The sequence below is a fragment of the Varroa jacobsoni genome, unplaced genomic scaffold (assembly GCF_002532875.2).
Source record: "Varroa jacobsoni isolate VJ856 unplaced genomic scaffold, vjacob_1.0 contig04109, whole genome shotgun sequence".
Lineage (NCBI taxonomy): Eukaryota > Metazoa > Arthropoda > Arachnida > Mesostigmata > Varroidae > Varroa > Varroa jacobsoni.
In genome coordinates, this window is record NW_019215163.1 from 1 (window position 1) to 23,587 (window position 23,587).

The 23,587-nt window shown below is 38.2% G+C and overlaps 1 protein-coding gene and 1 long non-coding RNA gene across 8 annotated transcripts; one reads left to right on the forward strand and one right to left on the reverse strand.

Moving 5' to 3' along the window:
* Nucleotides 1-1,080: 1,080 nt before the first annotated feature.
* LOC111272973 (E3 ubiquitin-protein ligase synoviolin B) lies at nt 1,081-21,520 on the reverse strand. Of its 6 annotated transcripts, none has more exons than XM_022854656.2 (12): nt 21,426-21,517; nt 8,280-8,424; nt 7,914-8,025; nt 7,540-7,656; nt 7,211-7,375; nt 6,624-6,785; nt 6,212-6,366; nt 5,664-5,867; nt 5,164-5,426; nt 4,459-5,027; nt 3,978-4,059; nt 1,081-2,141 (listed from the first exon to the last, which is right to left on the reverse strand). In XM_022854656.2, the coding sequence occupies exons 2-12, from the start codon at nt 8,396-8,398 to the stop codon at nt 2,134-2,136; spliced, it is 1,956 nt and encodes a 651-aa protein (XP_022710391.1). In that variant the 5' UTR covers nt 8,399-8,424; nt 21,426-21,517; the 3' UTR covers nt 1,081-2,133. The 6 variants fall into 6 exon arrangements, with proteins under 6 accessions (XP_022710391.1, XP_022710392.1, XP_022710387.1 ...); XM_022854657.2 differs by having other exon boundaries at nt 4,454-5,027; XM_022854652.1 differs by lacking the exon at nt 1,081-2,141 and adding an exon at nt 2,995-3,856 and having other exon boundaries at nt 21,431-21,520.
* LOC111272974 (uncharacterized) lies at nt 2,043-23,587 on the forward strand. 2 transcript variants are annotated; one of them, XR_015315907.1, is made up of 4 exons: nt 2,043-2,180; nt 5,669-5,892; nt 22,373-22,549; nt 23,471-23,587. It is a non-coding gene; the product is annotated as an uncharacterized LOC111272974 (long non-coding RNA). The 2 variants fall into 2 exon arrangements; XR_002687809.2 differs by lacking the exon at nt 2,043-2,180 and adding an exon at nt 21,466-22,023 and having other exon boundaries at nt 5,807-5,892.

Sequence of the window (23,587 nt, forward strand, 5' to 3'; positions counted from 1 at the left end):
TACCAAGAGGATGATGAAAGTTCTTCAACATAGGTGCATGTCTTCAATATGCCTTTGAGTTAAGTGCGTATACGGGAACACATCAGTCGATGACTTTAGACTTTTGGAAGACAACGTCTATAAATAAGCATACACAATACTAGAAAAGGTCTAAAGAGCAACAAAAATGCCAAGTGAATACCATTCATCATGGTAAGTGGAGATCAATGTACTAAGTTTGCATATTTCTAATTACATAAAAATGAAGTAAGCGCTATGTCTTATTTAAAGCATATAATTGCTATGCTGTCATAGCATCCTGTCATAGAATCCTGTCAAAAGACGCATCAATGCATAACTTACCCAGGGAAAATAGTACAATTTAAGATAAACTTTAACAGTCACGATTTAAGCCTATCTGTCCTTTGGCTTAAAGATATAACCCTCCAAATTATGTGTCTTCTCTCCTAGTAACTGATCCTTTCCTTATTCCATTGTATAGTAGATTGTTAGAGATGGTACCTTCCCTTGCCTAGTTGACACATCTTCAGTTCTAGTATTAACCTGAACATAGGCCATTTTTACTTTTACGCGGAAACACACGAGGCTAAATGGTCCGCTGGGGTATATATGACCGACTTCGCAGATACGCTATTCCACGAAAGTAAAATTTTGTCGATTCAATTCAAACGGAATTGAACAGCTAGGACATCTTTTAGATTTTGATTTTCAATCGGAAATGTCTGATATCTTATGGAAATAGTGCAGTTCTATGCAGTCTTTAATACGGCCTGGGTCAACGAAATTTCCCCAAAATTTCATAATTTTGTAGTAGTTTTTTCAGCATACTCCGCAATACTCAGGAAAAAATAACAGTTCAGTTATGGAAAATTATAATTTACAATACAATCAAGTTGCCTGGCTTATTCTTCTGTAGCACAGCTCATCTTTTACCGCACATTTAAACAATTTTTTTTTAGGAAAAGCAACGTGTGAACAAACGTGCGATTTTAATGGACCGTTTCCCCCTTTACTGATCAGCCATACACATAGAACCCACAATAACGTACTACAATTAAAATAAATAACTTCCTCGTACTATTCGAAGCAAAATATGACAAAATGGTGTCTTTATTCATTTAGCAAATCATAAGACGAGTACTCGTAGGTCATATGATGTATCATACACATCATATGATTGGTCATCATATAGCTTGCAAATATTATCACACGGACGTTTTGCCATTCGAGCGGATGTATACGGCTGTGGTTTCTTTCTGCAAAAATCATTGTAACAATTCACTCTTCCCAATACATGCCACTGTTCACCGCTATTTACAATGCAATTTTTATCTACAGCTGACAGGAGCGCGGATGTTGTCTGCGCGTGGATGCGCGATAAACTAGACCCGTTCATGTGTAATCTGTCTTTCTATGTAAGTTACTAGAATTAGAATACTTTGTGCTACTCTATTGTGAAGCTATTCCTTCTACACTTTATGTACGGAACTCTTTATACAAAAAATTCTGAGTTAGTTAGCATGTCGTAGGCTAGCGCGTTTCCAGGACAATGAATTCACTAATGATAGCTAGGCTGTTCAGTGGTCGGCGGAAAGATCCATCTGCTTGTTTACGACCAGCACACAGCTGTTTCGCAGCGAGTCAGCTTTTCCTGTCCGAGGCATAAGGCCGAACTGAAGTGTTCTATGTCTGGCTCAATGTGCAGACGACCAAAGCAACAATCCGTTTATGTAATCGTCTATGCTGTGTCTGTGTTTGGGATTTGTCTCAACCTGTGAACACTGCGAGTGTAGCTTGTTTTTTTGTACGTATCTTTGTACTCTGAACAATGGATATTGTTAGTACTTAACTGTCTGTCAGCGTGAAGAGTTCACGTAAAACATTACTGTTCGTATCGGACTAAAACATCATTTGTTTCAATGTCGTCATCATTGATGCTAATGTGAACGTGTCGGTTCCATCCAGCTTCGACGACGCCAATCACGAAATACTGAAGTTGACTGCGATGTACGTGAGTCAGCCGAAGCGATTGTGTCGGTGAAATTTTACGTCCACCCTTGCGGACATGCGTGACTAGAAACTTGTTCAAAAGCCAGTGTTGACGTAGTCCAGTAGACGACTGTGATGTGACTTTTATTTTACTGGAACACAAGGGCGAGAGAAAAGTTAATTTTTGTAAGGTGAGACGGTTTCCTGTTAGTACACGTCATACAAGTTGCGATAAGTTCTATTTGTTTAGCTACGTCATGTCTTGTTTTACCTATAACATTTAATATCAAATGGAGACGGATCAGAATGATGACTGCCAGAATCGCAAATGTAGGAATGGGAAGATAACGTGGTTGCAGCGTGCTGATTGGAGTGGCTTTTGTTTAGGAATAAAATGATTTTGTTCAGCTGTGAATCATACAGATTAATTTTTTACAGATTTTAGACATTCGTCAGCTTTTGCAAACGTTAAATAATAAAACTCGAGTATACGGCGATACAATTATACTACAATGATGCAATATGTATTATAAGAAAAATAGGTGGGCATTAAACCCAAAAATATTGAAATTTTTTTGTAAGCTCATTACATTTTGAAATTTATATAGCTAATCTACGTATGTGTAGCGGCATATATCATAGCACTGATTTCGTTGAAATTTTATAAAATGCTCGGTATTTAATAGGTTGTTCCAAAGTGAGCAATTTTTTCTGACATATCATGGTTCTATAAAGTGTATTTGTTTTTCGCGTACCGTTGTGGAAGGTGTGTTACCTTGTTTGACTTGTAAATTTCAGCTACTAGTGATGATACGGATAGAGGGACTTAGTACGCTACAACATTTAAAAGAGTACTACGTTTTACATAAATATAAATGATTACTGATGATTGTTATTATTATTGTCACTTTTTACCTTACTTTTTTAATATCCGCATGAAAAAATTGTGTTGCTTTTATATTATACAGACCGTATACATCGAACATCTAACAGAAGAGACTGATCTTACAGTTATTAAATTTATTAATTAGTGCTAAAATCAATAGGACCCTTATATTATGCATAAGATATTATTTAGTTCATTGTGAGAAACGCTTTTATGCTGTTATCTTATATAGCCAAAAACGTGGTTACCAACAGCTGATCTTTTGTTGAAACAAAGGTATCAACTGTAATGCATTTGACTTTTCCTTAAAACGCATTTAAAGCGTAATTCGATTCTCAAACCTTACAAACCCAATAAAGTAAGCATAGCTGAGATTTGGCTATTGCTTTGTCTGTTACCTTAAGATACATATGCATCCCTGCGACGTATTGATTAGTACTTAATACGTTCGAATTACTCTAGATTTTGATCGACCATTTATGCCTAGTGTATATAGCTGTTAACCGGTGCCTATTTACTATAAAGCGTCATTCAGTGTTTATTTAGTTCATGAAAAAACTTATCAGTCACGCCGCAGTTATTTCGGTGAGAGAGTCAAACATTGTAGCTCAGTTAGTTGACGTTAAGTTGAGGTTATGCCATTTTTGTGTTATGGAAAACCACTCTGTTCCCTATGACGTTGCATGCAATATTCCCCTCCTGCAATGCTAACTTTTGTAGCGTCATCAACATCAGTGAATGTTTTCTTTTTCTGCATGTTTTAGATCTTATTGTTTTTTTAGCATTATTAACAGTCACTACCATCCTCTTAGACCTCTCAAATCGAGCCCCTTTGAGATAACCCCACTGATCCTGGATCTGAATTTATAGCCGAGCCGTTCGAACTGGCCGCAGCTGTTGCTGTTGTCGCTGCTGCTGTAATTGGTCCTGCCAACTTTTCGACCCGTCGTCTTCGAAGTTCGCTAGCGTCAATTGTGTTTGCTAAAAGAAAAACGAATGTATTGAATATTAAACGTGTACTAAAACGTGCCGTGATACAGTGTTGAATGTATGCAACGCGTCGCGCGTAGTTAATCAATTTTGGATTTTAAAAGCGACTTACCAGCAGCTGTACTACACGATGAGGAACCGGCAGTATCTGGCATTCGTGTTGGCGATGTATCCACATGAGGAAACCGCGTTGTCTACAGGATGGATGTAAACAAAACAGAGTTCGCTCTTATTCGTTGCATACTAATAATCTGGTTATTTTAAATGAAGACGAAAGCTAAATGAGAAATAGATTATATATATCGACGTCAATTTTCATAATGGAGTATTCCATGTCTTTTACGGTTAATTTATAAATGTGAGCAATTATATTAGAATTTCGCAATGTTAAATGTTTATAAAACTCTTTCAACAGAAAAAGCCGAATGAGGCCTAGTCGGATAATGTCTCTGTAACGGCTAGATTGGAACTGCAGATTCTCAAAAATTTCCATTCATCTTCCGAATTCTATGACATGTCTTTTGAGTTGCTCTGAATGCTTTCGACATTAAGCCTTGAACGTTATGTTTGCTATACACTACAACGTACTGTACCGTGTTACTGGCCGACGTCGAAGACTTTGTTGACTGCGTAACATTAGTGGGTCCCGTCGAAGAGCCAGCCTGTGCCGACTGCTGTTGTTTTGGTGCACTGTTTGCATTTGTAGCGCTGGCCAATTGAGTACCAGATGCCGACGCTTGCTGTGCGGCTGTCGCTGCAGGTTGCGGAACCGCCGACGCAATAGTGGTTGCATTGTTGTATTGTGCCATCATCGTAACAGCAGCATCAAGTAGAACTTCAATATTGCGAAGATGCTGAATTCGAGCCTCCACGGCAAGCCGCTCATTGCCCTCCATCGCGCGAAGTTCGCTTTCCGATAACGTGCCGAGGTTGAGCTCACCCGGAATAATCGGTGGGGGTGGTGGAAGGAACAACGCGGGTAGAAGCGTAAACGGAGGCGGAGGTGAGATTATTGTCGACGCAGTTCGTGTTGCGACCCCAGCAGCGACTCCGGAAGCGCGGTTTGCGCCTTGGCCCCTAGTTTGATTTGTACCGGCATTGTTGAGTCCACCAGGTGAAGGCGCTCCAGGGCCAGCAGGCCCTGCAACCTCAGCATTGTTTTCTGAAATAACACATACGAGTGGCAACAACTCATATATCATCGACTAGCATATTTCTTCTAAAACCAGATATAGTTTTTAAGTCAGCTTTAAACTTCAAAATTAAAATAAAAAATACGTGAAAAAAACAAAACCCACGGGCGTTGTTGTTGTCGTTGTTGTTGTTATTTGCTGGTTGCGGTTGTTGGGCTACTGGAATATTGTTGGCATTCGGCGGCTGGTGAAGGTTGGGCCAGTTTGCAAAGAGGGCTTGCACATTGGGTATTTGGAAGGGTGGAATAATTTGGGCACCAGGTGGAAGATTTGCTCCGCCGCGTTGACCTGCAGCAACTGCACCAGCCGCTACTGCCCCACCACCGTGATTTGGTGCGCCAGGTGTTAACGTACCTCTGCCACTAACACTGGAATTCACAATAAAAAACCACATTTATTGAGGATTACTAAAACAAATACACAAACACACTTACTATTGTTAAACGCTGTATGAGTTTTATGTGAGCACAGAGCTGAAATTTCCTAGCACAAATGCCACAACTTGAAATGTAGCCCTTGTAATTGTTCATCATATATTTGCGCAATTTATTATTAGGGTTATCCGTAGGTTTACTCATGCTATAGATTTTTTTTACTAAACTTACTTCAGCACGTCGCTTCTACATGTCGGGCAAGTCTGTTGCCTTTGAAACCAACTACGTAAGCACGCTGCATGAAAAATATGATTACAAGGCAACTTCTTGTTGGCGCCCACACCGCCTCCTGCTCCAGCAACCTGCATTTCTTCTCGGCAGATGATGCACACATTATCAGCCGACGCCAGCTCCTCAGCCGTGGCATCCGGATACCTATCGACACCCGTTCAAAGATCACGTAAATAAAATATTTGCACATTTATCATTTTCACTTACTCAGAGCCACTTTCATTGCCTAAATTTCTCCTACAACTGACAGCTTCTACAGAAAGGGAGGTGAATAGATCTAAATTTAGAAGTGTACGGCTACCCCGTTTAAACTCGACGTTGCTGATGAGCAAATTAAGATAATAAACCACACTTCAGCAGTTTGGAATAAGCTTCCATAGATATGTTATAGGCTCCTGTAACCGAGCGCCCTCAATATGATCCACCATTTGCTATTGCCCTTTTTGCTGCTCTCTTGGTGACAACTTAATCCGTCGGTAAATACTTACAATGTATTCATATTATTGATCGCCTGACGTGATAGAACGACGTCCTTGAAGGCCCTTTTCAACGCTCGTATCGAAAGATACATCGGCCGAATAGCAAACAACGGGAAAGTGTGGATACGCAGCATGACAAGCATAAATGTAGCGTAAAGCAATACCTGAGAAAGTAAGCACACGAGCAGAAACACAAGGAAGTGTAGTGTTTGCTGGCAATCTCACTGAATTCGCGTAGTATATCACAAGGAAGTCAAAATACGTGGACATCCTTTTAGTGGGGGGTGGGCGGCAGGAGGTAAAACGAGTAAATAACCAATCTCTGCCACAACAAATTATAATCATTGCACTAGGGAATAAAAAACTCATGCCATAATATTATGCTAGAAAAGTCCAAAACAGATCGAGTAATAAATTTTACCTTGGATGAGCTCATCATGAGTTCAGTGTAAAGAAGGAGCACGGCCTTATTATCCCACTGAGTCTCAGCACGAGAATCGATGGAGTGTAAAACGTATTTTATTAGGATATACCAAACAGAGGAAAGAAGGATTGCATACTCGAAGCCGAAGACCACCTGCACCTACATTCACGAAGATAGCATAAAAAGGGCACTGTTACGGGCAAAACGATACATAATCTGCTAATCATATTTCCTATAGAATATTCAACAGTTCAAAGCGTCTTTTTCAGAACGCTTAGATTTGCTTGACACCTATCCGATATCTATGAGTCTGATACTGCTATCGATTATAGCAGGCACATATCTATATATATATATATATATATATATATATTCTAGAAACAACAAGCCTCAAGAGTATTATAGGTAGTCGGGTGTTGACAATATACGATCAGCCTTCTCCATTATTAAAGATTTTTAGATTTGCATAACTATAGTAATAATTTTAATAATTTTATTATTTTATAATAGTAATAAAATTATTATAAGTGAATGCCTATGATATACAAAAGAACGTAATATATTTTAAAGGCCAAAAAACTCACCGACGCTCCAGCGGTCGCGACGCTAAAGTAGGCGTGACGAACAAACGCATAATCCAACACACTAAGCAACGCTAACAAACTCAATACACGAATGTGGAACAACAAAGAAATATTTGGGCTTCGCTCCATGAAGTCGACTCGGTCCTCGGCTAACCAGTGAAAACCCTTTTCATTGTTGAGACACGACATTAACGCCATTAGCACTCAGTATTTTGATGTCTACGGATATCATCATGGAGTGACCAAACGCGAATAGTGATTATTTCCTCATGTAGTACTCAAAGAGTTCAATAAATATAGCACTTTGCTTCTCGCTAGCATCTACTCACCTTTAGGACGAGAAGTAATACAAAAAGGGCTATAAATTTTGGCGAGAAATCATCCCGGAATACTGTAAAAGCTAAACACGTTTCTGTTATAGCGTACCACGACCTCTCGAGGAGATGCTGAAATTACACGCAAAACATCGTATTACGCACTTTCTAAAACATCATGAAATGATGTTCATGCAGGAGTGTGTCTATTCGCCTATCGCATTACAAATATAGCATCAAAACCAGTTCCATGTTACCGGATAAAATAAAAAAAAGCTAGACGATTATTGCATTATAGTTGCTAATGGGCCAGTAAATGTGTAAGTGCAGGGAACTGCGTTCGATTAATTATTCAATTAATTTTCATACTTTTTTCTTAGAAAGCATACCTCGATCTCGGCTGGGCGAAGCTGTCCGAAAAACAGCTTACCCATAGCTTTGGCCATCAACCATACGATGACGGCAGCTTGAACGTAGATTACGGCCATACATGGGTTTGACCTGCAAAATATCACAAATGAACAAGACAATAATTAGAACTACATGTAAGAAGATTGCATTCTAGACAATGATTTGTCCATTACGGGTAGTTGCATCAACTAATAGTTAAAACAAAGAAGAGCAGAACAATTTGATCAGACACGGAAACATCACTACGGCTTGAACAGCAAATTTTTTTAAGCTTGCCGGGTTAAGAGGACCATTAGAGGTGCAATGAGCTGAGAGGGTGAAAGTGAACGCTTCGTAAAACTTACTTTGTGAGAAAAACCACGGATGGATAAAACTGCCTTTTTTGTAGATAAGCATTTCCCACTACCGCTGTGGATACACACAGGCTTCCCAGGGTAAAGAGGCCCTGTCGAAATGACAGCATCCTGGAGGCCTTCACGGCGAATAGTGCTATAAATTGAAAAATACAAAAAAAAATGTATGTGTTAATGTACAGACTAAAGCAAGTTGCTGTTTATGATACGCAGTTTTTCAGACTACAAATTTTGGCTGTCTTAAGCAGATCATGAAAACTGCAGCTTTCTCGCTTGTCGAATTGATGTTGAGTACACTAACATAATCTGCAGTTAAATGCATTTACATTTTGCCCTACTTCTGACACTTAGATGCTTCTTTATAGTTCTAAATGAAAACCCATGAATCCACGATTCAGTTTGCATTTCCATTGAATAAGTCGATACTAAACCAAACGAAAATTGGTCATCAATGACAAGTAGAGGATGACACCTAATTTTCTTGATTGCGATAATTTCAGATGATAATGAGAGCTCAGTACATCTACACCCTAAAACCTGCATATGTTGTCAAACAGGATTGTAAACATCCTTTATTGTGGAGACAACAGTTATAATAAGAACGCTATAAAGCTGGGCAATCTGTCACGATAGACGTCAGACTGACATACTCACATACATGAGATACTCACATAAATGGTTCTTTAATTGTAGCCGTCTTTCCGTTTTCTCGGCTTAATGTTAATAGGTATAGTCACCAAGCAACAAATAACTAACCTGGAGATTGCGGTAGGTATACGTATTTGTCATTAAAAAGGGGGGAAAACACGGGATAAAACAGAGATCCTAAGAATACGGAATTAATAAGAACAAAGAGAATTTTGTTATGATTATCTGACGTTAATTTTGTACTACAGAACACACTACTGTGGGGACCAGAGAGGAGAACCATTATTGCAAAATGCTTCGATTATGAGTGTCCTCGTATTCTCAATCTGACACGACTGCATTGCTTTAAGGAACTGCGACAATACGACACAGCCAGTCACATACGCTATCCTAAATTAAACTAAATAATACTGCTTTTCTTTTACACAACGGGAAACGGCCTGTAACTATTGTCGCTTAACCGGGCTTAACAGTCGCACATATTCCTAAGAGCGCAGCGCGCCATCTTTGTTTCGAATGATGCCGCGCCAACGGTAAAATCAGGCGGGTCAGTTAAATGAGTGTTATGTAAATTAAGATAATTCGCTTTGATGACCTCTTAATTGTAAGAAAACATCACGTCTAATAATGAAAAAGCTTAATGGAATTGATCTAACAATATAAACGCCTGCATAGAACTTCCGTAAAACTTAGTCAGCCTCAAGATGGCCTTTATGCTACTTTTGCTTTGTACACACACGTATCGTAGTTATACCGATATATACCGGGATAATCAGATATACCGAGTAACAGATTAATTCCCTCTAGATAGCAAGCCACTTCAAGGCAATCTTTGTACGAAATGTTATTATCGAATGAACAAATTAAGAATTAGTATTTACACCTAGAATCTCGTATTAAGAAAAATCGTCTTATTTCTTATTGCACCTTTACATGCTGGTGTGGGTTCCGTATTCAATGCTACTATTGAGGCCGAAAGCTGTAGAGACTGAGCCAACGCTCAGTCTTATGACAACAGTCTCAAATGAACTCTTACGTTTGAACACAACCACTGATAATCTATGCAGCTAAGTAATTTATTTTTGATAGGGGAATAAAGAACGCTGTTGTGCTCCGAACTGGACGGGTGTACTCCTTTTGATCCCTGAATGGTGTGCAGCCGTGCAAAAAAATGAGGATAGCCACTACAATTCTTCCCTATATATACTACATCATTTTTCGGCTGTGGTAAGAATATCTCACTACAAAACGTGTAGGACAGGCCCTGGAAATATGTTATCGTAGAATCTCATAAGATGTTTAGAAAAAGTTCCAATGAACTCACTTTACGGAATCTTGCTGACCGCTATACAGAAGTAAATCGCGTTTGGTTTAGCTTTATTGGCTGGAGTAAAGCTCATGCTAATAACGGATACCGGAGTACATTGTGCTGGTTGTTGATATCAGCCGCCATAGTAAAGGTTAAAAGCTATCTGATTAAACCGTATGATGGTATGGAACCGCTTGTTCCGCTTGCGATTCGTCATGGAGTAGGCAAAAAGACGGATATCTTATTGAATAGACGGACGGACGAGTCAGCCCAGATGCTTTTTATCACCGACACAATGTCTGGATACCGTCCTATATAGCCCGCGCATCTATGACCACTAGGAGTCTAGCACTTAGCCTCACCACACCTCGTTTCATTTTACGTATGTATATGCGAATGGCGTCACTTGAATACCAGCAAATTTGAAGGCCGCGAAGTAGTTCAGGTGAGGTAACTTAAAGTGAGGTACTGCAAATCATATAGGGTGAAAAAGTGCGTTGTTCTCACTGGTGGTGAATGTCCTATGCTTTGTAGGCAGCTGAAAAATGGTTATCTTCTTCGTTGTACAAGTTGTTTTCTGACGGGACTGACACTATATAAAGCTGAACTGATGCGATACGATGTGATGGAAAAAATGCGAGGACTAGACGGTTGAGATTCGTTTCTCGTTTCAGCGCCATCTAGTATGAAGGGGAAACATTACTCTTCTTTCTCCGCACTCTAAATGCATGAAACAAAAAGCACTCAGGGATTTCTATTTTGCTTTAGTTAGACCCAAGTGCCGAATTTTGTATTAGCTATTCAAGCGGTCGAACTTCCAGCTTGAGAAAAATTTATGCTTTGAATAAATTACACACGTCGCTAGTATCAAATGAAGTATTAAATCAATAACTCCGAATAATAGTGTCTATAAGCCTCGGTTTTCATAGGTGAAAGTGGGCAAATGTTGCACCTACGTGGTGTAGCTCGTTGCAACCTGGGTCGAGCAGCGGCAGCCATTCGATTCTGACATAACCCGTTTTCGATAAGTAACTTTGAGCAGTAAATTTACAATGAGTAAAATTCTTTAACAGACTTGTTCCGATAAAAGCAACAATATGTTTGTAATCAATTATTGCCGTCAGCATACTGTATATGCTGAAACGAATGGGGCGAGCGCATAAAACACTGAAAATGTAATTAATCGCGTCTTTCATTTTTCTCGATTCCTCTCCCCATCTGTCATCATTTGGGCGAAGACTAGTCTCGTCTTTCTCTCGCTCACACAAATACATATCTGGGCGTTCGATAGTTTAGTCATCACTGAACACAACCTTTCTTCGCATTACCTAGTGCAGACGACCTCGACGCTATGACGCTGCTTGTAGACCCCAGTCTGTGTCGATGCGCCAACTCCATGTCTAGAATACAGAATCTATAATCAAAACGCGGCACGCCCGATATCGGGAGGGTGCGATACGGCTGACGTCGCCAGATCACGCGCATATCAACCATTATCGGTGTCGTTACGCTCCCATGAATTTCCCATCTTCAATTCATTACTGCATTTCCTCATTCGGAATTGACAGTGCGAGTTGCACTCGCCATTCGTTAATGGAAGAGAATCGAGGGAAGAAACTGAGATTGAACAGGAGAAATTCGTAGGAGTACTCGGAGGGGTGAGTGGGTAAACGCAGTCGACAGACAGGAACCGAGCAGATTTTTTATCTCATCATATACAAAAAATGGTGCTACACAGTCATCAACAGCATCGTTAGTAGATAGCAGTACGTTTTTGAGTCCACCTTTTTGCAAATAGCTTAAAACCTGGCAGCGTCACCCGCTAAAGGCTTACACAGACTTGCCATATTTTTTTTATTATCCTAGTTGTGAGCTAATAACGCTACTCGCGCACCAAGTAGCACGGACACCTTCAAACATATGATATAAATGACATTCGCATGAACTTCGTCGGAAGAAAATCGTCGCTATTTGAAAATCTGCCACACTGAACATGGTTCGACAATATGAGCATCCCAGAACTTAAATAGCTGCTTACCATACTATAAGCTTGTGGAAAAACAATCAAGTTATTATTACCACTGCAAATATTGTAAAACCATTTTTTGTAGCTAAAACACGTACAGGTAAACAAAAAGATAGTGGAGCAACATTAGGAAACAGCATGAGTGGTGTTTGGTTTCCTTTCATACTTTAATCGCCTAATGACCGGATTTTGTGACAATCAATGCCTCACAGTTCGTTATAGTAATGCTGTTAGATATTAATAAGTTACTTGGATTGGTTACCAGTATCACTTTTCTCTCGCATTTCCTCCATTCCAAAAGTAGGTTCGTGACGACATGTTTTAGTTTAGCATGACGGCGTCTATCTACCTACGGTTGCCCAAACGAAATCATCAAAGAAAGAGTGCCATTACGACATAAAATTAAAAAAACGCACCGTTCGTGTCTCGAATCCAAGACCGTAAGCAGCACCACCTTTTATCACGTTTTACCCATTACACTAACGGTGCTCCAAATACAGTCTATGTTCTAAATTTAACTACATTTGGTAAATAGACAATAAAAAATGTTTTTTTATACTCTAGGCATAACATTTGGTGCAAGTTTGATATACATAATATCAAACAAATAAAATGATATCGTGTTTTGATATGAACTTTGCATGCGATTGTGAAATCGGAACCCTAAGTTAAAATTTCATAAGAAAAATTATGATCCATGTCTTTCGTATAGTTTTCTTATTATATGGATGTCGTATTGCTTTAAATTCCAGTAACCATTCCTTCAACTTCTCTACAGTCCCAAAAACGTTCCATAACCATTAAAGCTGACTACAGCGGCAGTAGCGGAATAAACTGTACTGGGCCGTCCAGTGGTGGCTCAAAATACTCTACGACAATTGCCGATGGTTACTCTATCTCAATGTTGTCAGGTTCCTCCATTTTCACTATGGTAAAAGCTGATATTTCGCATTAGTTTCTGTGTTGTGTTTTACCAGTCTAAAAAAGTGGCATACACCATTCTTTAATCTTTAATTTGGACAGCGTAGGAGTCCACATCAGCACTCAAATGTTTCAACGTCTAATGCTTAGACGTAAAGGCTAGAAAAATGGGGTCGGATTCAACAAAAAGCAACGTAGTCGAACGAGCATCGATTATGAGGCACGGACACATTTCACAAAGCGGTTTTAGATAAAAAAGCAGCAAAATCTTATAACAATTATGTGGCATACAATCAAACTGCGTTCAACACGACGTAACATTGGAATTTGCACATACTTTTAGTATTGAACAAACCTTCTATATACGTTCGCTTATCAATCAGGGTCAGAATGAAATTTCTAGGTAGCGTTTTAAACTAAAGAGAGTGGATTCAAAACGTTCTGGTAAAATCTGAGTGTTGATCGAACATGCATACTACTAAGTAACTTACTTCATTTACATAAATTCAAATAGGCTAACACCACTAACTATACTGGCAAATGCAAGCAACATCCAATAAGGAAATTAATAAAATATGACAGGGCCAGCGGTAATTGAACATGAAGAAAATTGGTCGACCATCCGCGGTTTCTCGTTCATCACCTCTCAGCGATTCGTAAGTTTTCTTTTTATCTCAAAGAACCAATTTGCAAGCAACAAAACAGAGGTGACAGTAAAGCTACTTGTGAGCGAAAATTGCGGCTTTAAAGTCCATTGACTAGTTTGCGTTTAATGCAGGGTAGGCTCTAGAGGCCCATTGGAATGGGTGCTCGAGAGTGGTATAATACAACGCATAAAGCTATTTACCTCACCTATATACGTAAAAAGATGTATCACAATTATTTGATAAGTAGAATAACAAACACGAAGAGCTGTTCATTGGTATTAATACGGTATTAAAGGTGAAGCAGGACAAGCTGCACCAAAATTTACCTAAGAAAACGACCACTGCAATGCAACTTCGTTCGAAATCAAAATTAACGAAAGAAAGGCTTGAGTGCCATTTCAATCATATAAAAGTAATGCATGCACCGAAACCGAATATGTTCACGACTTATGATGAACCTTTTTTGTTTGTCGAAAAACACTTCAAGCTACTGTTTAGTGTTAATTACTGATTAAATAATACGTAGTTTATATAATGATGAAATAAAGTAGAATAAGCCCTATTGCTAAAATCGCGTTTGGAACCAACAGCCTACAAAATATTAAAGAATATCTATCGAAAAAAGTAGATACAATGTCTGCCTACGGATCAGATCTAAGAGTCTGCCTCTAATATATTCCTTAAACGTAATAGATTTTAAAAGGCAGTTCATTAATTTCTATCAGTGTACAAAGTAGTAATCTTAGTTGATAATACACCCAAACTTATCAGCTGAAATACAAAGGAACTTACTGAACATATCCCCGAAGCACATGATCCGCTAACCCAACAGAATAGGCCACCCAACGGAATAGGCCAGCAAGTAAGTGCACGCAAAAGAATAGAAATAGAAGATGCTCTTACTATAACTTACCAGGCTGAAGTTAGCTGAAGAGCAGCAAAGTAAATTTAAGCACGAGTTTATAATTACATGCTTCAATACGAAATATTCAGGCCTAGTTTTCAATAAAAATATGTCTAAAAAATATAAATAAATGCTGCCGTAGAAAGATGTAGTTCATAGTATAGTAGATTTAGGAGCTTATCACGCACTTTATTTAATAAATTTTGCCTGTAAATCTGACAACAAAATAGGACATGGCTGCAACTTCAACGTACCAAAGGATGAATATACGGATGAAGATAAAATCTCAGGCGACGTAAATATATAGAGGCATATTTATAACGACTGTTGATGAATAATTTTCAAACGATAAATGATCACTCTATACAAACCACTATGCAATTGTAAATCGTCCGCTATTCATGGGAATTGTCGTTAAACTACGATGGCCATTAATAGTTTTGGACACCAGTCTTTTAACAACTACTGCCCTGCAAATATTCATATGACAGTCAACGGTGAAATGGTTCGTCCATATATTATCTATATTGAAGTCAAAGTACGTGCCAAAGAGAAACGATTAGAAATCTTGAGTCGTTGTTATAAATAATAGTTGACTTATCACATTATCAGGACGGAGCTGATTTCGCTTGCTAGATATTAACCTCAACGGCCGCAACAACATTACTTGATCAAAATAAATCATACCGATTAAATTTTGCGAAATTATAAACAAAGTATACTTTTAGAAATTAACAGCTCCAAACCCTTATCTGATGTTTTGAGGAGAAATGGACAATAAGAATGTTTCATTAGTGTGAAACTGCATTCAAAACCCTAAAATATCTAATGACGTCAGATAAAATTTTAACACGATATGACGCGAAGGAAGCTGATCCTTAGTATATGCGCTTCTTCATGAGAAATCTCAGCAATATCGCGTAGATACCTTGAAAAAGTCAAAAAATATACTGATTGCTCTCTATTTTCACATTTTGAGCACACTGAAACACACTGAATATGTCAGCTGGAATATACAAAAGCATACTACGAAAACTCCATTCTGTAAGTTTCTTGAAACGTGTACTTTTTTGCAAAAATGCTACAATCTAATTCCTTATGAAGTTAAGGCCTTTTCCAAGCCATCTTAATATGTTTAGATGTGCTTTGATCCTAATTCAAGGACGTTCTCTGCGCAAAAAACAGTCGAACCTCACAAAAATACATGGATCAAACCTCAAGTCGTCAGATTGAGTTTTCGATCCGTGCTACCATGGTAGCGTGGTCGAGGAAGACAAGAATGTCTTCCTCGACCACGCTTATAAAAGCTCAAGATCCGCCTGCAGAATACTTCTTCAGGTATAATACTCGCGGAGTTATCCCATTTAGGCATCATCGTGGTTCATGTTAAAGATTTAAGCTTTTTCCGTAATTTGTTACGCAAGTTAAAATTACCTGAGACCAATCAATATTTCAAACTAAGCCTTTGGCTTGAGATCCACTGAGAGTCTTCAACCTATCCAACTTTATTACGATATTTACTTTATGTGGTTCGTCACAACTCTTGCTCTCGAAAACAAACGCATGTCAAAATGTGCAAAAATATTTGCTAGCACAACTGCCAATTTTCAGCCTCTTGTCACTTTCCGTTTCTGCAATGAGATGCTACAAAAAACCAGCAAAAATCTAGAAAAAGCATTGTAGATTCTGATAGCAATGATTCGAGTGATTCCTTTGAGTGTGCACAGAACCAAAAACTCTCGTCATGCCTTATCTTGATTTTCGGAGGACTTTGGCCATAGCCTTTTGAGCATCACACAGGCAGACGAACAAGTTTTGCACCGGTTCCGATCATTTTTATGTTTTTCCCGAAGTCCTTCGTTATTGCAGTAAAAAAGGCTCCCACGTATGTAGCTTATCGTTTGCATGAAAAGTACGCGTTACAGGATTGATTTTCGAATTTCCTTCGCGTCTTTTTACTTTCATCGGTAGATCATGGTTTCCCGAAGCTCACTTCATAAGCATTTTTCCGACATATAAGATCGTAGTCACCATTGTCATAGTGATGTAGATAAAGGCGGCTGCACATGAGCTGGCCAGAGGCAACGTCTAGTGAATCTGTATAGGGATTCTTAAACGAGGAGAAATAATTCAGGATAAAAACTTGAATCAAAGGTCTGATGAGCAGTTATTTCTGCATCAACGGCCATCATGTCATACACACACACACTTATGAAGCAAGGAAAGCAGGCAAACACGTACGCACTCACATGAATACACGCGCGCACACGCATAGTTACAAGTATAGGTAATATCTACCTGTTTGATGTCAACCTTTCAATAAAAAAGTTTATTAGCGCCTGTGACAAAAGTGGAGGGTGGTATTGAAGCACTTATTTCCTTTATGGATCTCGAACGTTGTAGACTACAAAAATTGCCACTTCTGTTGCACAAAGCTATATTAAACGTTGTTAAATTATGTACTTGTTTAGAACATGATGTGAATCAGGTTTGGTCCTCATTTTATCTAAAATGGTGCTCAAGTAAGACCTTAAAACAAAGCCTCAAACAACTGATGCAGAAGGAGCCACCAGTTAATTTCCTCCATTATAATTGATAGATATTAACTAATAACTAAACCTTCTGTGTAATTTATGTCATTAAGGATTCATATTATTTATTTAAGACGTGAAATTGAATCGTTATGATCTGCACATGCTCACATCGACTGCTTGTACATTTCCGGTACGTCTCCGAAAAAAAAACACTGACCCGTTTGGGATACATTTTTCTGTCATGAAACATGTGGGTTTTCATCGTTTCAGTTGCTACAATTTTCCATGCTAACGAAATCATTCACATGAGCATTGCTAAAGGTAATTCTGTTGGAAGACATACTGTTCACCTGTTGTTGCTGTTTAGTTACCCAACTTGCAGATTCCCTTTTTAACAGAAACATCACAATTGACAGAACAATTGTGATGTTTTCTGTTATGGATGGATGACATGGATGGATACGCGCTTTTGGTTTGGCTTAGGTTATCGACCCAGTCATCTGAACTATGTCGACTTTTCTTTGCACAGTTGATACATTTCGAAGATTTTGTTATAATCTTTCACTACTTTGTATTAATGCTTGACCATAGGAGCTTTTTCGCTGTATTGAATAACGATCCACTTTCAATAATGCCTATCATTTAACTGTTAGAGTAACTTGACTGGCAACGCACAGTAAAAAAAAATACCGCCACATTTAAATTTCTCTCTCAGATTGAGACAACCTATATACTTGTGCTTCTACATTCTATTTAATGAGGGTCGTATTCTCAATGTGTTACAGTTCAATCGAGCGAGTTTACAATTTAACAGTCGACTGTCGTTAGAGGAAAACGCAGCTTTTATAATGATTCATAAATCACTTGTTTCACGACATCAAATTCGATTAGAAAAGAAATTGTATTGTCTTAATATGATACATAAATGGACTGATAGGCATTTAATATTAATTTAAACCTTAGATTTTGCTCATGATATTGCGATAAGATCTCGTGTAATTTAGTCATTCGACCAATAATTACTCAATACTCGTGAGACTTTCTTATTTATAGTCACACTTATTTACCCCGCCATTCCTAAATCGGCAAAGTATTTGTTGTTGAAGTTCTTTATGGTATTGGCACAGTAACAGAAGGGGCCACGTAAGCGGGATTTGACCTCAATCTCAACTTTAAGCAGATGGTTGCAGTCGGCATTAATCAGTGTAGGCTTGGCCAGTAAAGCTCCTGGTCCCTGATAAATAATTTCTATTAAACTATGTTAACCTAAAACGCTTCGAAAAGCATCCTCCAATGCTGGAATTTTAGACTCAAATTAACTATCCTAGTGAACGTTATGCTGCCATTCGTGGTAGTTCCAGAAAAACAATTATATAGTAGCAACATCTTATTTTAGCGTTCAAATGAAATGAGTTCAAAGCAAACATAGAGTAGCTAGATAATTAATGCGTTATTATATTATTATTTATGTACTTCATGCACAATCTAGTATGGCACAAAATGAGAGTCTTACAACATAATCTGTACTACTGTTCAGGCGCGACGAATCCACTAGTGACAGCTGTATTTGGCGGTCGATAGAACAACGCCTTGCAAAAACGTAGCTGATACAAGGCACACTGAGTTTTCTTTAGTATAAGTGTGGACCCGAACTGACATCCGTGCTATTTTGTTTAGCACCTGTTGTAACTCATAATTACTATCCTTACGACTGCTTCTGTCTCAATAATTACGTGTCTTCCACTTACCGTAAGCAATACTGCTAATCGTTACCGAAAGCTCCGGTTACACTGTACACTTTAATAAAGAACAAAAAAAAATTATGCCCACTAATATAGAAGCAGAAAGAAGACTTTAAAATTACTAACTAAAGATTATCTTGCTTCCCCTAGTACAAATGCTCGCTCACTCAAACAAGAACCGTCATTATTGTAAATTATATATATATAAGTTATAGTGGGGCACAAAGTCATACGATCTACCTTTTCTTTTCACTGACGCGTTTATTGATTTCTGAGCTATAAAGGCAGTAACGGTCTCGAATGCTCCATGCAGAATTCTATTTGAAATCGCCCATATCAATAGCGCGTAGTTAAAATAAGAAGCGCCAATGAGAACTGGTTAAAAATTCTTTAACAGACATCGGATAAAAACAATATAAAAACTTACCATTGCAAATTACATACATCAAATATTTCAAACAACAAATGAAAAATAAAAGGTTTGATAATTTTAGCTACCTCGGAACGGAATGAAAATGTCTGGCATCATTTTATTAAATTGGGTTCCACAATTTTTCTAATGCAGAGATATAACCAAAATATAAAATCTCCTCCATAAAAATATCTAGTTATAATGGCCGGCGAATACCAAAGAAGCTAAAAATCGTCGAGCCGATTGAATCTCATGTTAGTCAAACATTAACAGGCACACAATACGACCTCTTGAAGTTTCAACTAGCACTAAAGAATGCCTATCCAAACAAATACAATCATGAAAAAAGAGGTCTACTTTCTAAAATTAAATCGCAGTAGTAGTTGTGGTATGGTGAGCCGGTAACTATCGTTTATTTCGGGCTAGTGTTTAGACTTCATCTGAATTACTATGAGTATTTATTTAGCAATTGTACGATCAAAGTTTCTTTTAAGGAACGTAAAGATGGAATGTGCTCATTTGAAAAAAAGTTGTGCTCACTGCAAGTGAAATGTAACAGTATCCTGCATCAACGCACTTAATGCAACCACATACATGGTTTCAATAGAATTTTAATAGAAACATTAATATCTATCGGTTTAAGACGTATTTGACTGTGACGGCAATGGAATATCAAAAAGAAAACCAGATTTTAATCGATATCTTCCCTTCATAGAAAACTTGAATACATTTAGATCAGTTTTTCCATAACACAAAAATGGCATAACCTCCACTTAACGTCTACCAACTGACCTACAGTGTTTGACTCTCTAACCGAAATAACTGCAGCGCGACTGATAAGTTTCTTTATGCCCTAAATAAACACTGAACGACGCTTTATGGTGAATAGGCACCGGGTAACAACTGTCTACACTAGGCATAAACGGTCAATCAAAATCTAGACTAATTCGAACACATTAAGTGAAAATCAATACGTCGCAGGTATGCATACGTGTCTTAACGTAACAGACAAAGCAAAAGCCTAATCTTAGCTTTGCTCAGTTACCCACGACTAGTTTATTGGGTTTGTAAGATTCGAGAACTTAAGTACGCTTTAAATGCGTTTTAAGAAAACATCAAATGCATTATAGTCGATGCTTGTTGTTTGGACAAAAAATCAGCTGTTGGTAACCATGTTTTAGGCTATATAAGAAAACAGCGTAGAAGCGTTTCTCACAATGCACTAAATGATATTTTATGTATAATGTAAGGGTCCTGTTGACTTTAGCGCTAATTAATAACTTCTGGTAGACGTTCGATGTATACGGTCTGCATAGTATATAAGCAACTCAATTTTTCATGCGTATATTAAAAAAGTAAAGTAAAAAGTGATAATAATAATAATAATCAGTAATCATTAACATTTATATAAAATGTAGTACCTTTTTAAACACTGTAGCGTACTAAGTCCCTCTATCCGTATCATCACTAGTAGGTAAAATTTGCAAGTTAAACAAGGTGACACACCTTCCGCAACGACATGCGAAAAAAATACACTTTAAAAAACCATGATATGGTCAACTGAAAAATTGCTCACTTTAGAATAACCTATTAGATATCGAACACTAAAATTTCAACAAAACCAATGCTATGATATATGCCGTGACGCTGTGATATTTTTCTTTTCATATATATAGCATCATTGTAGTACAATTGTATCGCCGTATAATCGAGTTTTATTATTTAACGTTTGCAAAAACTGACGAATGTCTAAAATTTTAATCTATATTATTCATAGCTAAACAAAAATCCTTTTATACCTAAAGAAAAGCCACTCCAATCAGCACGATGCAATAACATTATCTTCCCTCTAATATCCTACATTTGCCATACTGGTAATCATCATTCTAATTCGCCTGAAATGAAACGCTATAGGTAATATAAGACCAGATGTAGCCAAACAAATAGGACTTATCACAACTTCTATGACGTGTACTAACAGGAAACTGTCTCACCTTACAATTAATTAACTTTTCTGTCGCCCTTGTGTTCCAGTAAAATAAAAGTCACATCGCAGTCGCTCTGCGCTGGATCACGTCAGCATTGGCTTTCGAACAAGTTATTCGTTTCTAGTCACGCATGTTCGTAAGGCGTAAAACGTCACCGACAAGCTCACTCCGACTGATCCACAATCCGTCGCAGTCAATTTTAGTATCGGTTGGCGTCGTTGAAGCTGGATGCAGCTGACACGTTTACATTAGCATCAATGATGACGACGTCGAACGAAACAACAGTCAAGTACTAACAATATTCGTGGTCCAGAACACAAAGACACGTATGTTGCGACGAAATTCTACTATGCTGTCGATGCTTTCCACGTACAAAAAACACACAGGCTATTATAACACTCAGTATTTTGAGACAATACACCCGCAGTGCTTACAGGTTGGAACAAATCCCAAACACAGGCACAGCACAGACGATTATATGAACGGATCATTGCTTTGATCGTCTGTACGTAGAGCCAGGCATAGAACACTTCAGTTCGGCCTTATGCCTGCGGCAGGAAAAACTGATTCGCTGCGAAACAGCTGTGTGCTGGTAGTAAACAAGGTGGTGGATCGCTCCACCGGCCACTAAACAGCCTAGCTATCATTAGTGGATTCATTGTCCCGGAAACGCGCTAGCCTACGACATACTAAATAACTGAGGATTTTTTTGTATAAAGAGCTCCGTGCATAAAGTGCAGAGGGAACAGCTTTACAACAGAGTGACACAAAGTTTTTTAATTCTAGTAACTTACATAGAAAGACAGATTACACATTAATGGATCTAGTTTATCGCGCATCCACGCGCAGACAACGTCCGCGCTCCTGTCAGCTGTAGATAAAAATTGCATTGTAAATAGCGGTGAACAGTGGCATGCATTTGTAAGAGTGAATTGTTACGTTGATTTTTGCAGAAAGAAACCACAGCCGTATACATCTGCTCGAACGGAAAAACGTCCGTGTAATAATATTTGCAGGATGACCAACCATATGATGTGTATGGTATATCATATGACCTACGCGTACTCGTCTTATGATTTGCTAAATGAATAAAGACACCATTTTGTCATATTTTGCTTCGAATAGTACGAGTAAGTTATTTATTTTAATTGTAGTACGTTATTGTGGGTTCTATGTGTATGGCTGATCAGTAAAGGGGGAAACGGTTCATTAAAATCGCACGTTTGTTCACACGTTGCTTTTACTAAAAAAAAATTGTTTAAATGTGCGGTAAAAGATGAGCTGTGCTACAGAAGAATAAGCCAGGCAACTTGATTGTATTGTAAATTATAATTTTCAATAACTGAACTATTATTTTTTCCTGAGTATTGCGGAGTATGCTGAAAAAACTACTACAAAATTATGAAATTTTGGGGAAATTTCGTTGACCCAGGCCTTATTAAAGACTGCATAGAACTGCACGATTTCCTTAAGATATCAGACATTTCCGATTGAAAACCAAAGTCTAAAAGATGTCCTAGCTGTTCAATTCCGTCTGAATTGAATCGACAAAATTTTACTTTCGTGGAATAGCGTATCTGCGAAGTCGGTCATATATACCCCAGCGGACCATTTAGCCTCGTGTGTTTCCGCGTAAAAGTAAAAATGGCCTATGTTCAGGTTAATACTAGAACTGAAGATGTGTCAACTAGGCAAGGGAAGGTACCATCTCTAACAATCCACTATACAATGGAATAAGGAAAGGATCAGTTACTAGGAGAGAAGACACATTATTTGAAGGGTTATGTCTTTAAGCTAAAGGACAGATAGGCTTAAATCGTGACTGTTAAAGTTTATTTTAAATTGTACTATTTTCCCTGGGTAAGTTATGCATTGATGCGTCTTTTGACAGGATTCAGCTAGCAATTATATGCTTTAAATAAGACATAGCGCTTACTTCATTTCTATGTAATTAGAAATATGCAAACTTAGTACATTGATCTCCACTTACCATGATGAATGGTATTCACTTGGCATTTTTGTTGCTCTCTATTGTGTATGCTTATTTATAGACGTTGTCTTCCAAAAGTCTAAAGTCATCGACTGATGTGTTCCCGTATACGCACTTAACTCAAAGGCATACTGAAGACATGCACCCATGTTGAAGAACTTTCACCATCCTCTTGGTG

Bases quoted from the DNA above. Each gene is read 5' to 3' on its own strand.
- LOC111272973 (XM_022854652.1), bottom strand. From the start codon at position 8,398: ATGCTGTCATTTCGACAGGGCCTCTTTACCCTGGGAAGCCTGTGTGTA. The intron at 8,026-8,279 runs GTAAGTTTTACG...GATATTTTGCAG, and splicing joins TCCGTGGTTTTTCTCACAAA to GTCAAACCCATGTATGGCCG. The intron at 5,028-5,163 runs GTGGGTTTTGTT...GTGTTATTTCAG, and splicing joins CAACGACAACAACAACGCCC to AAAACAATGCTGAGGTTGCA.